General features: G+C 29.6%; 2 protein-coding genes across 3 annotated transcripts; one reads left to right on the top strand and one right to left on the bottom strand.

Annotated features, from left to right (window-relative positions):
• The first annotated feature begins 6,859 nt into the window (after positions 1–6,859).
• Positions 6,860–10,029, top strand: LOC124945675 (CBL-interacting serine/threonine-protein kinase 8-like). Its single transcript, XM_047486145.1, has 15 exons — positions 6,860–7,025; positions 7,133–7,331; positions 7,418–7,480; positions 7,571–7,642; positions 7,724–7,831; positions 7,915–7,989; positions 8,058–8,111; positions 8,197–8,322; positions 8,402–8,491; positions 8,585–8,707; positions 8,781–8,912; positions 9,165–9,284; positions 9,477–9,533; positions 9,608–9,682; positions 9,751–10,029. The coding sequence occupies exons 2-15, from the start codon at positions 7,173–7,175 to the stop codon at positions 9,853–9,855; spliced, it is 1,359 nt and encodes a 452-aa protein (XP_047342101.1). The 5' UTR covers positions 6,860–7,025; positions 7,133–7,172; the 3' UTR covers positions 9,856–10,029.
• A 1,881-nt stretch (positions 10,030–11,910) lies between these two features.
• Positions 11,911–15,275, bottom strand: LOC124945069 (auxilin-related protein 2-like). 2 transcript variants are annotated; one of them, XM_047485441.1, is made up of 9 exons: positions 15,215–15,275; positions 14,490–15,054; positions 14,083–14,422; positions 13,869–13,995; positions 13,415–13,515; positions 13,273–13,338; positions 12,704–12,793; positions 12,410–12,586; positions 11,911–12,260 (listed from the first exon to the last, which is right to left on the bottom strand). In XM_047485441.1, the coding sequence occupies exons 2-9, from the start codon at positions 15,026–15,028 to the stop codon at positions 12,222–12,224; spliced, it is 1,479 nt and encodes a 492-aa protein (XP_047341397.1). In that variant the 5' UTR covers positions 15,029–15,054; positions 15,215–15,275; the 3' UTR covers positions 11,911–12,221. The 2 variants fall into 2 exon arrangements, with proteins under 2 accessions (XP_047341397.1, XP_047341396.1); XM_047485440.1 differs by lacking the exon at positions 15,215–15,275 and having other exon boundaries at positions 14,490–15,153.
• Between the last annotated feature and the right edge of the window lie 1,265 nt (positions 15,276–16,540).

The raw sequence follows: 16,540 nt of genomic DNA, 5'->3' as shown, positions 1-16,540 counted from the left end.
ATTGAGCAAAGATAAAGTTGTATAAAAATGTGTCTCTTTTTTGTGTGGTTGTAATTGGAATCTTTTAATTCTTAAAAGATAGAGATAAGGAGAGAAATAGAGAGGATGTATTTATCTTGTTGTTTCTACTATATTCTCTTCTAAAATTAATTTTATGTCTGTTTTTTAATGTATTGTAGAACTTTAGGTGTTCAAATAGAATGTTTTTGCCCATATGAAATAACAAACCAGATTGGCCACGTCATCAGAATCAATGCCATGTCATCTACAAACGATATTCTTTTTAAGGAATATAAATAAATCAGCATTTCAATTATGAGATTTCAAAATGAATAGTGTAAGATTCTATATGAATGAAATTAATCCATGGAATTGTTCAACTTCAATTTAAAAGTGAAATTAGTGAAAAATCAATTTAAGAATTGTGACATATGTTAGTTAAATTATTGTCATATATTAAGTTAAAATAAACTATTTTGTTAATATGAACAGACACTTTCATTTTCAAATAATTATGTCCAAATAATCGTATATCAAACAAGATCTTACTATCTAAGGTCATCATCATTCAATTATTTATTTATTTATTTGAACAAAAAAAAAAATCTTTTAAGACCAAACCAAACATTTAAATTATAAAAAATACCTTCAATTGTTTTTTTTTATAAAATCAATTTTTTATTATAGACTTATTATATTCTTAATATATTTTATTTAAACTATCCTTAATATTAAATATTATTATTTGTAAATAATTAATTAATTAGTAGTTCAATATATAAAAAACTAACAAGACCTTAGTGAGAAGATGATCACATGACTAGTTCTCATTGAGTAGTATTAATTTGTCTGTGTCGGAAAGATATTAATCCAACACATACGACAAAATTTACGACAACCCTAAATTAACCCTATTTTTATTTTTTAAGTAAACGCCCACAATATATCATTCCAACTTCAAAAACTGCTTTCTCCTTACTCTGGTTTTCTATAATTACAATCAGGGTTATTTTTAAATAATTTAAAGAAATTATTTAAATTAGATTTATGAAAATTATGGATAAAGAAAATTAAAACACTTAATATATCATTAATAATGAAAAAGAATCATAATATGAAATAACACTTCCTATCTTAGCAAAAAAAGAAAAAGAAAGATCAATTCATAAGTCAATGAGTCTATTTCAAATTTATGTGTGAAAACGTATATTGATTTTTAAAAAGGTCTAACCGCCCCTAAAATCACTTAAAATTCAAAGATGATCAAATCATGGAATTCTTAATTAGAAAGTGCCAAAATTTGTTCCATAATTCAATGTTCAATCATCTATTAATGTCAAATATTTGAAAGTTTTGACAAATTGACCCAAAACATAAACTTTGTTATAAACTATTTCAGCCATATGCTAAAGTAACTATATAATCATTATTTTTAAATTTGAAACATTTTAAGGTAACAATTGACATGATAAAAACTTTAACAAAAATAAAGTTGTCTTCCTAAGGTCCTAGGACTCTAATATCAACTTTTATTTATTTGAAAAGTTACCACTGACTAGTGGTCTAGTACTAAGTCTAATATCATCTATTAACACTAAAAAAAAGAAGTTAAAACCTAAGTTATTTGAAAAAATATATATATCACTCATTTAAACTTTATTAACCGGTGTGGAGACTCATAATTAGATGATTAGAATTCCGGAAACTTGGGTTAGTCATCAACGGTTTCTTAATTGCTCTCTCTATATGTCTAATCTTTTTCGAGTATACTTTACATTGCTACGAAGTTTATAAGTTTTCTCTTATCCTACAATTTGTTGTCCTTATTATCATTTTTATATATATTTATTTATAATCTACATATTCTTTTTAGGTTTAAACTCGATATCAAACTTTTTACTATCATAATTATGGTTAGGACTCAATATTTTTGTCTTTCCATTTCTCAAATTTCACAAGTTCCACTTCAGCACCAAATGTTCATATTATGTATAGCACAAACCTAATTTGTTTAGATATTGTAAATCAATTTTTTTTATAATATATATATATATATATCATTTATTTAATATTTGATTCTCATTTAAAACGCTTTAAATGGATTATTATCTCAAATAAATTAACATTATTATTTTTTTTTTTTACTAATTCATCTCCATTTAATAAAATAAAATAATAATTTTCAATTACACTGATCACTTAAACCCAATCTAAAAAACAACTCTGGTTTAAAACCACGGTTTTCAACCACGGTTTTCAGCAAATGGTTTTTTGTTTACTTTTGCCATGTTATTATATACGTGATTGATCATAAAAGTGATCAGTAGCCTTATTGTTTTGTTGTTTTCTTCCATTTTTCTTTTCTCATAAACTTGTCTCATTTGGAAGAGGAGAGTGACATGACATTAATATTATATGATCTAGTGGTTGGTTATATTAATAATAATCATGTCAATAATATAACAGTAATAAAAGATTTTGTCAAAATCAAATTGCCCCACTAATATATTTTCTCGTAACATTTTATAAAAATAAAAATTTAATATGAGTTTTAAAATAGTATGGAAATATTTTTAAAAGATTTCTGTTTTTAAAAGAACATATAAAAGTTGATGATATGGATATGAATACATATAATAAACTTAAATTGTTAATTCTAAAAAAGATTATATTAATAATTAATATGCTTATCAAAAAACTTAATTAGTTTCTGAATTAATTCGAAATAACAAATTAAAGAAACACCACATTTGGAACAAGCTGAATATGAATTTGAACAATTTTTATTTTTAAATTTGTTGAAAATAATTTTTCTTCTAAGTATTTAATTGAAATATTCATATCAATGAGACAAATATATCTTAATTATATATATATGTACATATATTAATAAATTAATTATTTTAATACTCTTTTTTGTTTAAACTAAATTTAACTCTAACTTAAATGTTTTCAAACAAAATAATATATCTCAATAATACAACAAAGGACATCAAACATTGACAAAGACCCCATGAAAGATGTATTGTCTAAAAATTAATTATTTAATTTAGAAGCAATAATAAAACTTCTCATCCAAAAAAAGCTAATTGTCATGTAAAAGGGTCATTTGTGGGTTTTGATCATAGACTTTAATGGAAGCATTTAAAAGATAATAAAATAAATTATATATATAGATATATATTGAAACTATTGAATGATGAAACTATCATTCCTTAATTACTTTTTTTTAGGATGAATATAAATAAAATACGAAAACAATTAAAGCTATATTCTAAATTAAATTATTGGCCACGGATTTGCCGAATCTCTTTTTGGGATGGTTTGATAACTTAAACTTTTAGAGTCATTTTCAAGTTGTTACAAAATATAGTTGAAGAATTTTAACAGGATTTATCAGTCTTAAGGTTTTAAAAAATGGATAATGCGGCTTTAAAAAATTTAAATGGATTTTAGCATTTTTGTTTACCAGCTAATTTAAAGTTATTTATAATGTTGTAATGTAAAAATAAATGATAGAGGAAATTTTTTTATAGTTTGCACCATGTTTTTTCATAAGAATATATTTAGAAATTGAATTTTTATTACTCATGATAAAATCTTAAGGCAATATAATAAAATATTATCACAGTTAGAGGTGGATTTATGGATTTAAGTTGGTATAAGTTTAAAATGTTTTTCGAGTGAGCTTAATAAAATAAAGGAAAAAAAATTAAGTTATGTCACTTTATTATTGTAAATAATATATATATATATATATATATATATATATTTTGTAGATGTGCATATATATATTTTGTAGATGTGCTGAAACTCACTTCAGCACTAATATAAATATGAAAGCAATATTGACAATTAGCGGCTATGCCTATTGTTGCTATGAATTCAGGTATGATTGGATAGAATGAAATTCGAATTCGTATTTAAATTCTAATTCCAATTAGATGGGAATTGACATTTAATTACCATCACAATTCATATATTTGAAAAAAATATAATAAAATAACACGACAAAACACGATACACAAATTTGAGCACGAGTTAACGCACACAAATAAACAAACCTATTCATACGAGTTAACACGACACAAATGAACAAATGAATAATAGTATTTTGAGCGAGTCAAGACACGATACGATACAAATAAAAATAAGTATCGACACGGCCCGACACGATACTGCAAAGAAGCTCTCTAAAATTCATTTATCATCAATCAATCAAATAACAAAGATTTTTAATGTCGAGGATCTAAAAAAGACGACGAACAGCTACATCATCGATAAAGTTATCGGGCAAAGCAAATTCAGAACCGTCTACAAAGGACTATTGCCCGATAAAAGAGTAGTCGCCACTAAAAAATCCAAGATAAACATCAGAGCCAAACAGAACAGTTTATGAACGAAGTAATCATCCTTTCACAAATTAATCACAGACACGTCGTGAAACTAGTAGGATGTTGTTTGGAGTCGGAAGTCCCCTTGTTGGTTTACGAGTTCATCACCAATGGAACCCTTTCAGAGTGCATTCATAAAAATGATTTTGCATTCCCTTTGTTTGAAATGGGAGATGCGTTTAAAGATAGTCGCAGATTCCGAATAAGCATTGGCTTTTTTGCACTCGATGACTTTTATACCGATCATTATTTACATAAAAATGGGTCTCTATTCCACCTGACATGATTTGAGTAACACGACAATGAACTCTAACGAAACAACAACTAATTTGAGTACGAGTTATCACGACACGAATAAACTTGTGGATAATGATATTTTGAGCGAGTCAGACGACTAGTTATCATCCTCCATTGTCACTTTAAAAGATTGTACAATAAATTAAAACTTAAAAATTGAGACAACAATGTTCATCAAAGAAAGAACAAATAGTACACAAAAATACACTACCTCTCTAATCATTGAGTTAGATTAAGATGGATCAATTGAGTTAGATTCCTTATCTATATGACAAAAGCAATCATTTTTATTTTACCTTAATAGTTCATGTTCAATTTTCTTCACTTCCGTTCATCTTCTCTTTTGTATATTTTCTTCTTCCATCAACTCTCTGATCTTTTCTAGATTATCTTATACAGGATGACACAAAACTCTCACTTATAATGTTTGTAATCTCAATTCTCAATCAATGTCTTTCACACAAAATTATATTTAAAATTCAAAATTTGTTCAATCGAAAAACAAAGTGGATGCTCAAATTTAGATCTTATTAAAACCATATATAATTGTTGTATGTATTTAATAAATGTGGTACGGCAAAACAACCTTGGGGCGGTGGCTAGCATATTGTGGGCGTTTTTAATTATTATTTGTAAGTACATGCATTATTAATGTCACAAACACTGTGTATTGCCTGCTTGAAAAAGGTATCCTAACCACATTTAAATATCATATCTACGAAATTGAAGAATATATAATTGCAAAACGTGTTTACTTATTAGGCATGGGGAGGTCAAATTAATTAATGGATTATTTATTAGTGCTCTAGCACAATTTTCCATTAATGATTTGGTAAGGAACGTGGTATTCAGACCAAATCTTTTGAAAGAATTTTTTTGGGTGGTGGAAGCTTAACTGACCTCTTAGTATATCAGTTTTTGAATCACCGTCATATATAAATATTTTAATAAAAACCAGATAATTAATAAAATTTGATTGAGTAGATGTCATTATCTTGATTATTTTTGGGAGACTGACTGATTCCAAATAAATGGTAAGACGATCCTGATTGATTAATACGTTTATTCACGACATTATTAATATAACGATATGGGGTAAGTGAACTCATTGATTTTCTAAATGATCTTTAAACTTGTTAACATAAAATTTTATGTTATGCTTGTTTATTTTGTAAACATTTTTATCTTATGTTTTCATTATTGCCCACAAATTTCGTTGTGTTTCAAGTGTGTTTGAAACACTCATGTTTTTGTATTTTTTTTTTTTTTTTTATATTTAAACTACTATCATTTATATCCTTTCATATATTTTGTTTCAAAAATAAAATAATAAAATTTAAAATTAAAAGAGTATTTAAGACCAATAAAATTCTTATTATACTTTAACTAACTACCAAACTATATTTTTTTAATATTTATTAAATAATTCACTATTAAAACTATAATTACATGTTTCAAATTATCAACTAAAATAATTTTAAAATTTATATAAATCTCGTTTTACCAAATAGTCCCCACTAACTTAATTCATATTTTATAGATTTGTTTTTTTTAAGAAAAAAAAACAATAGACTATTATTCAAATAACCCATATCAAACCAGGCCATACGAATATGAGGAAAGATTAGATCCAAGCAATGAATTGACCCAATTTATAGATAGGGCTTAGTTAGACTTAATTAGGTTTTAAGTACATATCATTGGTAGTGTGTTTCTTAGTGAGTATAGAATGAAACATTTTAGCCTATCAAATATATTTATTTATTTTGTCAAACTATCTAGATGGTACTTCTATACTAAATAAAAAATTAACAAATTCTAGTCACATCTATTTTTTCCTTTTTTTTTTTGAAATAGTCTCAATAAGTTGCTTCTAAGTTTTGGAGTTACCTTTATTCATGAATATATATTTTTGTTTGTATTAAAAAATATGTTAGATTAACAATAAATTTATTAACACAGGCTTAAAACTATAATTAAATTTGAAATACTACATACATATGCAAACATTTTAACTTAATAAGTAATTAATTAAAGTAGTACAACTTAAATAACTAATTAAGTCAACCTTGTTCTTGTTTTCTTGATTTGTTAAAAACAGAGGACATTCTTAAATCTCTTAGCAGTTTAATAAAAAAAAATTAAAGAAATGCTTTGAATTTCACTTCGTTCATACTTGACTGTGTTATCATCATCATCATCATAATCATCATATATTTCAATCAACTCTCCAACCCTAAACTAAAGTTCTCTGCTTCTTGAATCTTGAATCTTGAATCTTGATCAAGAGAAAAAGGATCAACAAACTTGATAATCTCTTTAGCTGTGAACAAGGTAAAGTAGTCTAAATTCATGGTTCAATTTCAAATTAGATAACCTATTTCAGCTCGTTTTCGCCTTTGTTGTGCTAAAAGTTGTAATTCTTCTTTGTGGAATCAAAGGTGAGAGTTGTTGAGGTTGGAAAGAGAGGGGAATGTAAAGATGGTTGTTAGAAAGGTAGGGAAGTACGAGGTTGGCCGGACGATCGGTGAAGGAACCTTTGCTAAGGTTAAGTTCGCCCAGAATACTGAGACCGGCGAGAGTGTAGCTATGAAAGTGTTGGATCGGAGCACAATTATCAAACATAAGATGATGGATCAGGTATAGACAGACAGGTTCAAATCTTAGGTTATACAAAAAAACAAAACAAAACAAAATTAGTTTCCCTAATTGTCATCTTCTTGCAGATTAAGAGGGAGATAACAATAATGAAGCTTGTTAGGCATCCAAATATTGTTCATCTTCATGAGGCATGTTTTTTTTTTTTCAAACTTGAAACAACAACATTCCTGTTCATGGGTTTGATTTCTGATTTGTAAATTTGTTTGATTTTAAACTAGGTTCTGGCTAGCCGCACTAAGATCTATATAATCTTGGAATTTGTTACGGGTGGTGAATTGTTTGATAAAATAGTAAGTTAAGTTTCTCTTGTGGGTAAAATGTATATAGGGTTTCAGCTGTTATTTTATTGCCATTATCTATTATTATTCCAGGTTCACCATGGAAAACTTAGTGAAGCTGAATCTAGGAGATATTTCCAACAGTTAATTGATGCTGTCGACTATTGCCATAGTAAAGGCGTCTATCATAGGGATCTGAAGGTGTTGTTTTATCTCTTTTCTCCCCACCACAATCGATGTTTCTTGCATTCTTACTAACAATCCATCATTTGTTTTCCTTGCAGCCCGAAAATCTCTTGCTAGATTCGCTAGGAAATCTAAAGATTTCGGATTTTGGACTTAGTGCATTTCCTGGAGTTGTAAGTTATTTGATGATATGATATTTTGTTTTGGGTAGTTATGAAGTTTTTGGGTGGTTGTATTTTAGGGAGTGAGTCTCCTTCGGACAACTTGTGGAACTCCTAACTATGTAGCACCAGAGGTAATTGAATACCCACATATAATTTATATTTGATAAACAGTTGTTTAGGAATTGAAGTGTTAATATATTTTTGTGTGTGTTTAAGGTATTGGGTCACAAAGGGTACAATGGTGCTGTTGCGGATGTTTGGTCTTGTGGAGTTGTTCTATATGTTCTAATGGCAGGATATCTTCCGTTTGACGAAATTGATCTCACTAGTTTGTATAGTAAGGCAAGAACTGTTTTTATTATCACCATGTTTTGTTTTGTTCTGTTCTTTGCTGTGTTTAAAGATGTTCTTGATGATGCAGATAGATAAAGCTGAGTTTTCATGTCCTACATGGTTTCCAGTTGGAGCAAGATCTTTAATTCATCGGATCTTGGATCCAAATCCTGAAACTGTGAGATTTAGGGTTTAGCTTGTTCTTGTTCTTATTCTTCACTGAGTTGTTTTTGTTGTCCTCATTTAAAAATATGGTTTTTTTTGTGTGCAGCGAATTGTAATTGAGGAGATAAGAAATGATGAATGGTTCAAGAGGGATTATATTCCTGTCAAACCTACTGAATATGAAGATGTTACTCTTGATGACATAAATGCTGCTTTTGATCAACATGAGGTTTGTTCAGTCATTTTGCATGCAAATGTTGATTGTTTTCTTCGGCTTCTTTTAAGATCTACATCGTTTGCAGGAAGAAGGGAATATTGTTGATCAATACAGGAGGAGTGAGGAAGAAGAGGAGAGTCCTCTGACACTCAATGCATTTGATCTTATAACTCTTTCACAAGGCTTGAACCTTTCAACGATGTTTGATCGAGGCCAGGTCATGATCTAAGAATTTATATTTGTTATGCTTGCTAGAAATCACATTGGTTTAAAAAGTAATTTGATCATAACTCATAAAATAATCTGATTGAATATACATCATTTGGATCGTGGTCTATAATAATCTTATACCAAGCCAAAAAATTCAAATTCTGTTTTAGTTTTGACGATTTTTCATTGAGATCGTGATTCTGACACAAATCTTGACAAAACACTAGTTTTCAAATAGGCTACGTATTCTCTCTTGCAGGAGGGCTCCTTGAAGCATCAAACGCGTTTTGTTTCACAGAAACCTCCTAAAGTAGTTTTATCTACAATGGAAGTTGTTGCACAATCTATGGGATACAAAACCCACATCCGAAATTTCAAGGTAAATATATATATATATATATATATATATATATATATATATATATATATATATATATATATATATATATATATATATATATATATATATATATATATATATATATATATATATATATATATATTTTAACTTCTTGGGGTTAAATTTCATCAGATGACATAAAAATGTGTTTTTTCTTTCCTGTTGTTGTAGATGAGAGTGGAAGGCTTGTCAGCAAATAAGACTTCATATTTCTCAGTCATCTTGGAAGCAAGTTCTAAACCCTAAAATCCATTTTTTCTCTTCTTAACAAAAAAATTCTGATTAGAACTTTTTTTAATCAGGTCTTTGAAGTTGCTCCCACGTTTTTAATGGTCGATATTCAGAAAGCTGTTGGCGATGGCAGTGAATACCTCGAGGTAAGTATATTAATTTATTCTCGGTTATTCTGTTAACCATTGTTTATCAAGGTATATTGTTGTGACAGTTTTACAAAAATTTCTGCAACAATCTTGACGATATCATCTGGAATCCACCAAGTAGTGATATTTCCAAGTCTCGGGTCGCCAAAACAAGGTCCAAAAGGCGTTGATTTTTTTTCATTTCAGTCTATTGTTTCTAAACAATGTGCAATATACATAACATATTATCCAATCGTGCATACCGTTACAAATTACAGAATCCTTGTATTTCATTGTTTCTTTCTCGAAACCATAATTGTAGGGAATTGTTTAGCATATTCTTTAACATCATTCCAACTTACCAATCAATGTCCATCTTATAACCATCAGTTTTCATTGCTAACAAGAAGTCCTTCAACTTTGAACCTGATTTTATAACAAAACAAGTATCAGACTTGATCTTCATGGCTAATTTTACAGCAGAATCGAAGAACTCTGCCACTTTGACAAAATCTTCCTTCACGAATCCCCTAGTTGTAAGGGCAGGGTTCCTGAATGATCAAAAAGTATAAATAGCAACTCGTCATAGTATTTATTAGTACTAACTGCTAAATGAAAATTTGAACCATATGGCAAGAATAGTGATTGCACATTGACTGCAAATAGCAAACATTGGCAAAACAATATATGATCACATTCAATGATCAATTACACTAGAAAGGTTAAAACTTAAACATAAATAATAAGAATGTCGCATTTACCTCCCCATTTTGCAGAATCAAGACCAAATGCTTCTAATGCTCGCCTTTGACATAGGGACTCAGGCACTTAGCCATGTCTATGTACCTTTATCAATTCAAAAAACAGTATTAGTTATCAATAATGTAACATAAATCAACTTTGAATTTAATCGAGAATCATGGTTGTCGGGTGTTATGCTAGTTCTCTTTTAATTCAACATAAATCTGCTTGAATTTCAGACAAATAAGATGATAGTATCTTGCACCAGGATACCCTTCACTGTATTTGTTGGTCATTACTGATCCAACTGCTCCCATTACTGATACAGATGTGAAATTCTCATATGGTATAAGTTCCAAGTCCCTGATAAAAAAAACCCAATGAAGTTTTATTGTTTAATCTAGACAGTAAATGAAACTACTAACTAGAAGATAAAACTCAAAGTTTCTAAGTAAACCATTACACATGTACTCTAATATTCATTCATTAAAGGCTGAATTTACCTTCCGTTGCCTAGCTTTCTCAAGCTCGATAATGTCTGCAATTTCGGGATCTATTCATTTAAAGGAGCATTCAATTGCTTGATCCACTGCTTCTTTAATTATAATTGATAATGGGGGTTGTTGAGACACTGTTTCTTTATCAGTAAAATTAAACAAACTTGTAGGCTTTAGCTACAGAGAATTCATAAATATGTCTTCTATGGTTTTTTTTAACCCTTTTTTTTCATTTTGAAATATACCAATTTTTTAGTTTTTTCAGACTAAAATTGATAAGGCTATTTATTCCATTTTAAAAAAAAAGTTGTTTTGCCTGGTATAAATATAGTTTTTATTTTATTTTATTTATTATTACAGAAAAGAAAATTGCATTTAAAAAATGTCAAATTGTCAATTTAGGGCTCTTTATTAGAGTCAATTTAGAGTCAATTGAGATTTCGAATATCTTCTTTCACACCTCACAATTTAGGATTTCTTATTGTATAAAATTATACAAAATAAAATTTACGGTTTCAAATGTTGTTAATTTATTATCTACGTTACATTTATAAATAAATAAAATATTTATATCACTAATTTAACTAACCGAATTTCAGTGAAGGGAGAGTTTTGACTAGTTAAATTAATGATATAGATATTTTATTTTAAAATATCACGCTAATAATAAGTTAACTGCATTTGAAATCAACTGTTTTAAAAAATGGTACATAATGCAAAAACAAAATATTTACATAATTATAAATGCTTTGTGAATCTTATTTGTATGAAGGAAATTAAATAGTAACAAACAAAATGAGTTAGATTAAGGTGAGAGTACTGCGTCTAACAATGAAATATTGCAGTACTTGTCATAGCAAAATTCAATTATAAATTGATGACAAGTAATACATAAATAATACAAAAATCAACAAACAATAGCATATATTTATAAAAGGTCTTAAAAATTCAAGTTTAAACTTCTAGCATTTGGCATGGTTCAAATATATTCATTTACACATTCTGAGATACTAAAAGAAAAATCAAACTATAATGGAACACCAATAGCACATGATTTCAGATCTAATATAGCTCAATCCATATTCAATTACATCAAGCTGCCTGGTGTGGCTCTAAACCATCATTACAACTAATGCCCTTTTACTGAAACTAATCGATCATCGATCCAACGAATGCCCTTACTGAAACTAACCTCCCGAACAATCAAAATCTTTACCATAGTGTCTTCTTTCAGCTGAGAAACCAATCTTTCCCAAATCTACAACAACCCATTATATGCAACTTCTTTTATAAGGACATAATTCTTGCATAACCAGGAATCATCTAAGCTCATCCAATTCGAATTTCTTCCAAGCTTCCTGTCAATACCAAGAAATCAACAATATACATATATGACCATTATTCAAGCTTCTAACATTTCTGCAAAAAAGTCTTCATGGGTCGAGTCTTTGGGACCATTTAAAAAAAAATATCTAAAGAAAAGCCCTCTATAAGTGCAGAAGAATACCTTGAGAATATCGAAAACCTTCTCAGCAATGTACTTTTGGTGAAGACTAGCTCCTTTCTGTTGAACCTTGTCAGGATGGACACATAAGGTAGCCTTGTAGTAAACCTTTTTCACAGAAACAGAAGTAATCAGATCTATCAAAGACACCTGCTGCCAACCACATTCCGGCCACAGAATCTGGAATTTATAGAAAACAAGTAACACTTTATATATGATATATCATATCTAGTTGAGAAATAAAATGAGAAATGATTTTCTTATTAGGATAATTGAAACAAACACAGCAATACCCACAAGCTGCAGTGAGGATAACAGTGCCCGCAAATTGCCTTCCTTTCCTGTAGCCCAACGCTTTATATCTTCATCCAGAGCACCACCAATCCTCTGAAATGAAGAAGATAAGTGGATAGACATATATCTATCATTACAAATCTCTTGAATCTATTTTCTAAAACTTTCGCACTCAATCAAATTTGCTCCTGATAAAAGGGAAAATATTCTGATCTCCTATCAGAAAAATTCCCCAATTCTCCTTTTGGAAATTGAACAATAAGCACATCCCTTATGAATTCCAAAGTACTGATAAAATCATTAGAGGGGAAATAGACTCCTCAAGAATTTCACATTTGATTTATGTCATAGTGGAATTATTGATAAAATCAAAATATAAATATGAAGTAAGAATATTTTTTCTACATTTGGAGCTTGTTTGATGTAAAAGTTTTATCTTATTTAATAGTTTAAAATGTTATCAAAGTCTGATTGAATGATGAGATTGAAAAAATTATGTTTGATGGGTTGGTGGAATATTTGGAAAACCTGTGTGAGTACCTAGTTCTGATTTATACATGGAAGATACTTACATGCCTCTCTTCTTGCTCCAATCTAGTCTCATGGTCGCGCTTGTTCTTTTCTTCCAAGGCTTTTGCCTGGACACAAACCAGGAAACTGAGATTACATATAACTCTTACAATTGCAGAGACCAAGGGAGGGGAGGAAAATAACCATTCGCTGTTGTGTCCTCATATGCTGGTTTAGTCTGGCTTTGCGTCTCTCTTCACTTTCTCCCTCAATTTCCTGAAATTCTTCAGCAGAAGGGACACCACCTTTTGCAAGTTGGAAAATACTATAAGAATTCAATCCAAGGATACACAAAATGTGTATATTGAGCTGTTTTCTAATCACATTTTAGGATCCAAAAAAATCTACATTTTCTGTTTCCCAATTCACAACGATCTAAAAAATAATCTGGATCATGACCCAAAAAATAATAATATATATACCACAATAATTTTGATCATGATCTTGGCAAGTGAAGTAAAACATAACCCTACAATCTAGATCATGATCTAGAAAACAAACAGCGAAAAAATATAACTTTCAATTAGATTATGATTGTGTGACAAAATACGAGTTTCTAAACAGGCTTTAAAAAGCTTTTTCTCAAAAATGAGATTACCTCCAAACATAAAAGAGAAATCATCAACCATATTTGGCATTGAATTCATTCTGATTGTTGTTGTTAAAGGAGAATTCTGTCTTGCTCCAGTATCTTTCTTCTGGAACAATGTATCACAAACAGGGTCCTGGTTTAGAAGAACGAAACAATGTGTGAAACAGTCTGAACACAAAAAATAAACATCAACAACTTTTTATAGCCACATGCTACCTACCTTGGTCACAGAATGAGGCTTAGAACCGTTGTTGGATTTCAAATCCTTTTTAAAAAAGATATCCAGATCATCTGCAGCTGTTCCACTTCCCCAGTTCTCCTGTTTGGGATACTCAGAAGTCCTATTTTGTCTACTCCAGACTTTAGCACTGGCAAAGTCTTCAAGTTCATCAGCTGAAGACAAAACTGAATTCCTCTTTGAATCATGACCTAGTGATTTAGAATATATATATGATTTGGAAGAAGATGTCTCAAGTATATCAAATGGATCTTTTGTTAATGGAGTTGGTTCTGCAGACATATAGCTTGAAAATGGAGACCAGCTTTCCTTTGAATCTACCCTGAACAAATACAAATAGATTACATATTTTTAGCCAAGACAATGAAAAAAACTTATTTAATTTTTACCCTTCATTCCTTGCAGAACTAGTACTGCTACTGAAACCCGGTAGCAAATCGTTTTCAAAATCCTTTTCACCAGTATTAGAAGCAGATCCCACAAAATTACCAAACATGTCATCATCTGGAGCACTCTGATACTTTGGTGCAGAATTCATCCAAAAATCATCATCATCCTCAACCGGCGGTGTCGCTTTCTTTGACGTTGGAATTCCACTGAACATATCATTCAGAACCGGCTTCTTCTTCGCAAAATTGAAATTCAATCCGTCCTTACTCGAAGATTTTATCGGTTGGCCGAAAATATCATCGAAACCATCATGATTTTGGGTCTTCCGATCGTTATTTGATCCGAAAAACCCATCTAAATCAATATCAAACGACCCATTACCGGATTTTGAACTATATACCTGTTTAGGAGGATTATTAACTAGAGATGATGATGATGATGATGATGATTTAGCTTCGCTCTTCAAATCGGCCAATGGGGCAGATTTCCCACCTGCTCTAAATCCAATGCTCTCAACCAAAACGCCAAATTCGTCCATTTTCGAGAACCCTTTGGCGTAAAAAACTGGAAAACAAAATCTGATGAGTCAAGAAGAGAACTAGGAACAGAAATTGAATGACGAGAAAGATGATTCAGGATTAACAACAGAGAGAAGAAATCAAAAAGATGAATAAATGAATGATCTTTGTTGAATGAATGAATGAATTTTCCCTCCAATCCACACCTGTCTTCTTCCCGTGGCTTCGGTGGAGGGTTTAGCGGAGAGACGGTGAAATGAATAGACGGCGCGTGGTAGACTTCAAATATCAACCGTTTTCATATTTCTTATTTTTTTTCTTGTTTTTTTCAATTATAAATGTTTTTTTTAATTATTCACCACCATATTGTTGTTAATAGAAATAAAAATGGATTACATTCAAAATGTTATGTTGTCATAATCTTGACCATAATTATTTTGAAATGAAATATTTCAAAGGAAATATATTTTTTTTAATTAATTTAGAAATTATGATTTATTGGACAAAAAAAATTATTGTTTTTTTTTTAGCTAGATTGATATATTCACATGACTTTAATGTTTCATGTCATTTTGTTTAAACTGATCACATGACTTTAGGCTTGGCTGGACCAGATGCCAAGTGGACTTCCGATCAAAGGGGAACGGTTCAGGAGTGTGGTTGGCCGGCTTTGGACGCGATCTGGATCGGGGTCAATGTAGTTCGATTGATGGTCCATGAGGGGCAAGAGTTCTTCGGTCGCACGAGATTTTCTCGTTCGAAAATCTGGCCAGGTCAAATTTCTTCGGTCGGGAGGAAGACCTAGTTGGTTTTCTCGATAAAAAAAAACAGGCCATTTTGAAATTCCTCATTAGGAAATGAGGTTTTCGGTCGTTTTCTTTGTTGGACATGAGTCAAAAATGATTTTTTTTTTTATTGTTTTTGGTAAATTTAGTTTGACTCAAACTCCAAACTAATTAAGAATGATCACAAGATCATACTGAATCCAAGATCATCATTCAAAAATTAAAGGCTAGTTTGGCCAAAAATGAGATTTTCAGTTTAAAAGTCTTAATTGGCAAACTGAGCTATGAAAAATTCATTAAGCTGTCTTATATTCAAAACCAATCAATTAACATTAACCATCAATTAACACTAACCAGCTGCGACTTTTCACCAATTCAAAAACTGAAATTTTCAAAATTATTTGAATTTTTTTATTTGGTGCAAGCATACACTAAATCGATCCACATTTGTTTAAAAATACTCTTAATATCATTTATAAACAATCTTAATATCAAATTCAAATCAAGAAATTGAAGTATTATACAGTATTAATTAAAGAACACATAAACTCAGACGTATAAATTTCAATTATGATTCATAATATGAATTACAATATAAATGATAACTTATAATGAATTATAATGAGTTGAAGAACGACCCTAAACTCTTGTTAAAGTTTTTTGAATTGATCACAACCGTGTTTAGAAGCTATATACAAGACTTTAAAAAAAATCTTAAAAGCTTACAAAAATTAGTGGCGGATGATG

Source organism: Impatiens glandulifera, chromosome 7 (genome assembly GCF_907164915.1).
Source record: "Impatiens glandulifera chromosome 7, dImpGla2.1, whole genome shotgun sequence".
NCBI lineage: Eukaryota > Viridiplantae > Streptophyta > Magnoliopsida > Ericales > Balsaminaceae > Impatiens > Impatiens glandulifera.
Note: the sequence above shows the minus strand (reverse complement) of the source record. Positions and strands in the feature narration are given on the sequence as shown.

What these genes read in the sequence shown, in the direction of transcription:
- LOC124945675 (XM_047486145.1), top strand. Translation starts at nt 7,173, where the DNA reads ATGGTTGTTAGAAAGGTAGGGAAGTACGAGGTTGGCCGGACGATCGGT. An exon ending in ATATTGTTCATCTTCATGAG is followed by an intron (nt 7,481 to 7,570) that starts GCATGTTTTTTT and finishes ATTTTAAACTAG; the next exon opens with GTTCTGGCTAGCCGCACTAA. An exon ending in ATGGCAGTGAATACCTCGAG is followed by an intron (nt 9,683 to 9,750) that starts GTAAGTATATTA and finishes TTGTTGTGACAG; the next exon opens with TTTTACAAAAATTTCTGCAA.
- LOC124945069 (XM_047485441.1), bottom strand. Translation starts at nt 15,028, where the DNA reads ATGGACGAATTTGGCGTTTTGGTTGAGAGCATTGGATTTAGAGCAGGT. An exon ending in AGCCTCATTCTGTGACCAAG is followed by an intron (nt 13,996 to 14,082) that starts GTAGGTAGCATG and finishes CTTCTAAACCAG; the next exon opens with GACCCTGTTTGTGATACATT. An exon ending in TTTCTCTTTTATGTTTGGAG is followed by an intron (nt 13,516 to 13,868) that starts GTAATCTCATTT and finishes AACTTGCAAAAG; the next exon opens with GTGGTGTCCCTTCTGCTGAA.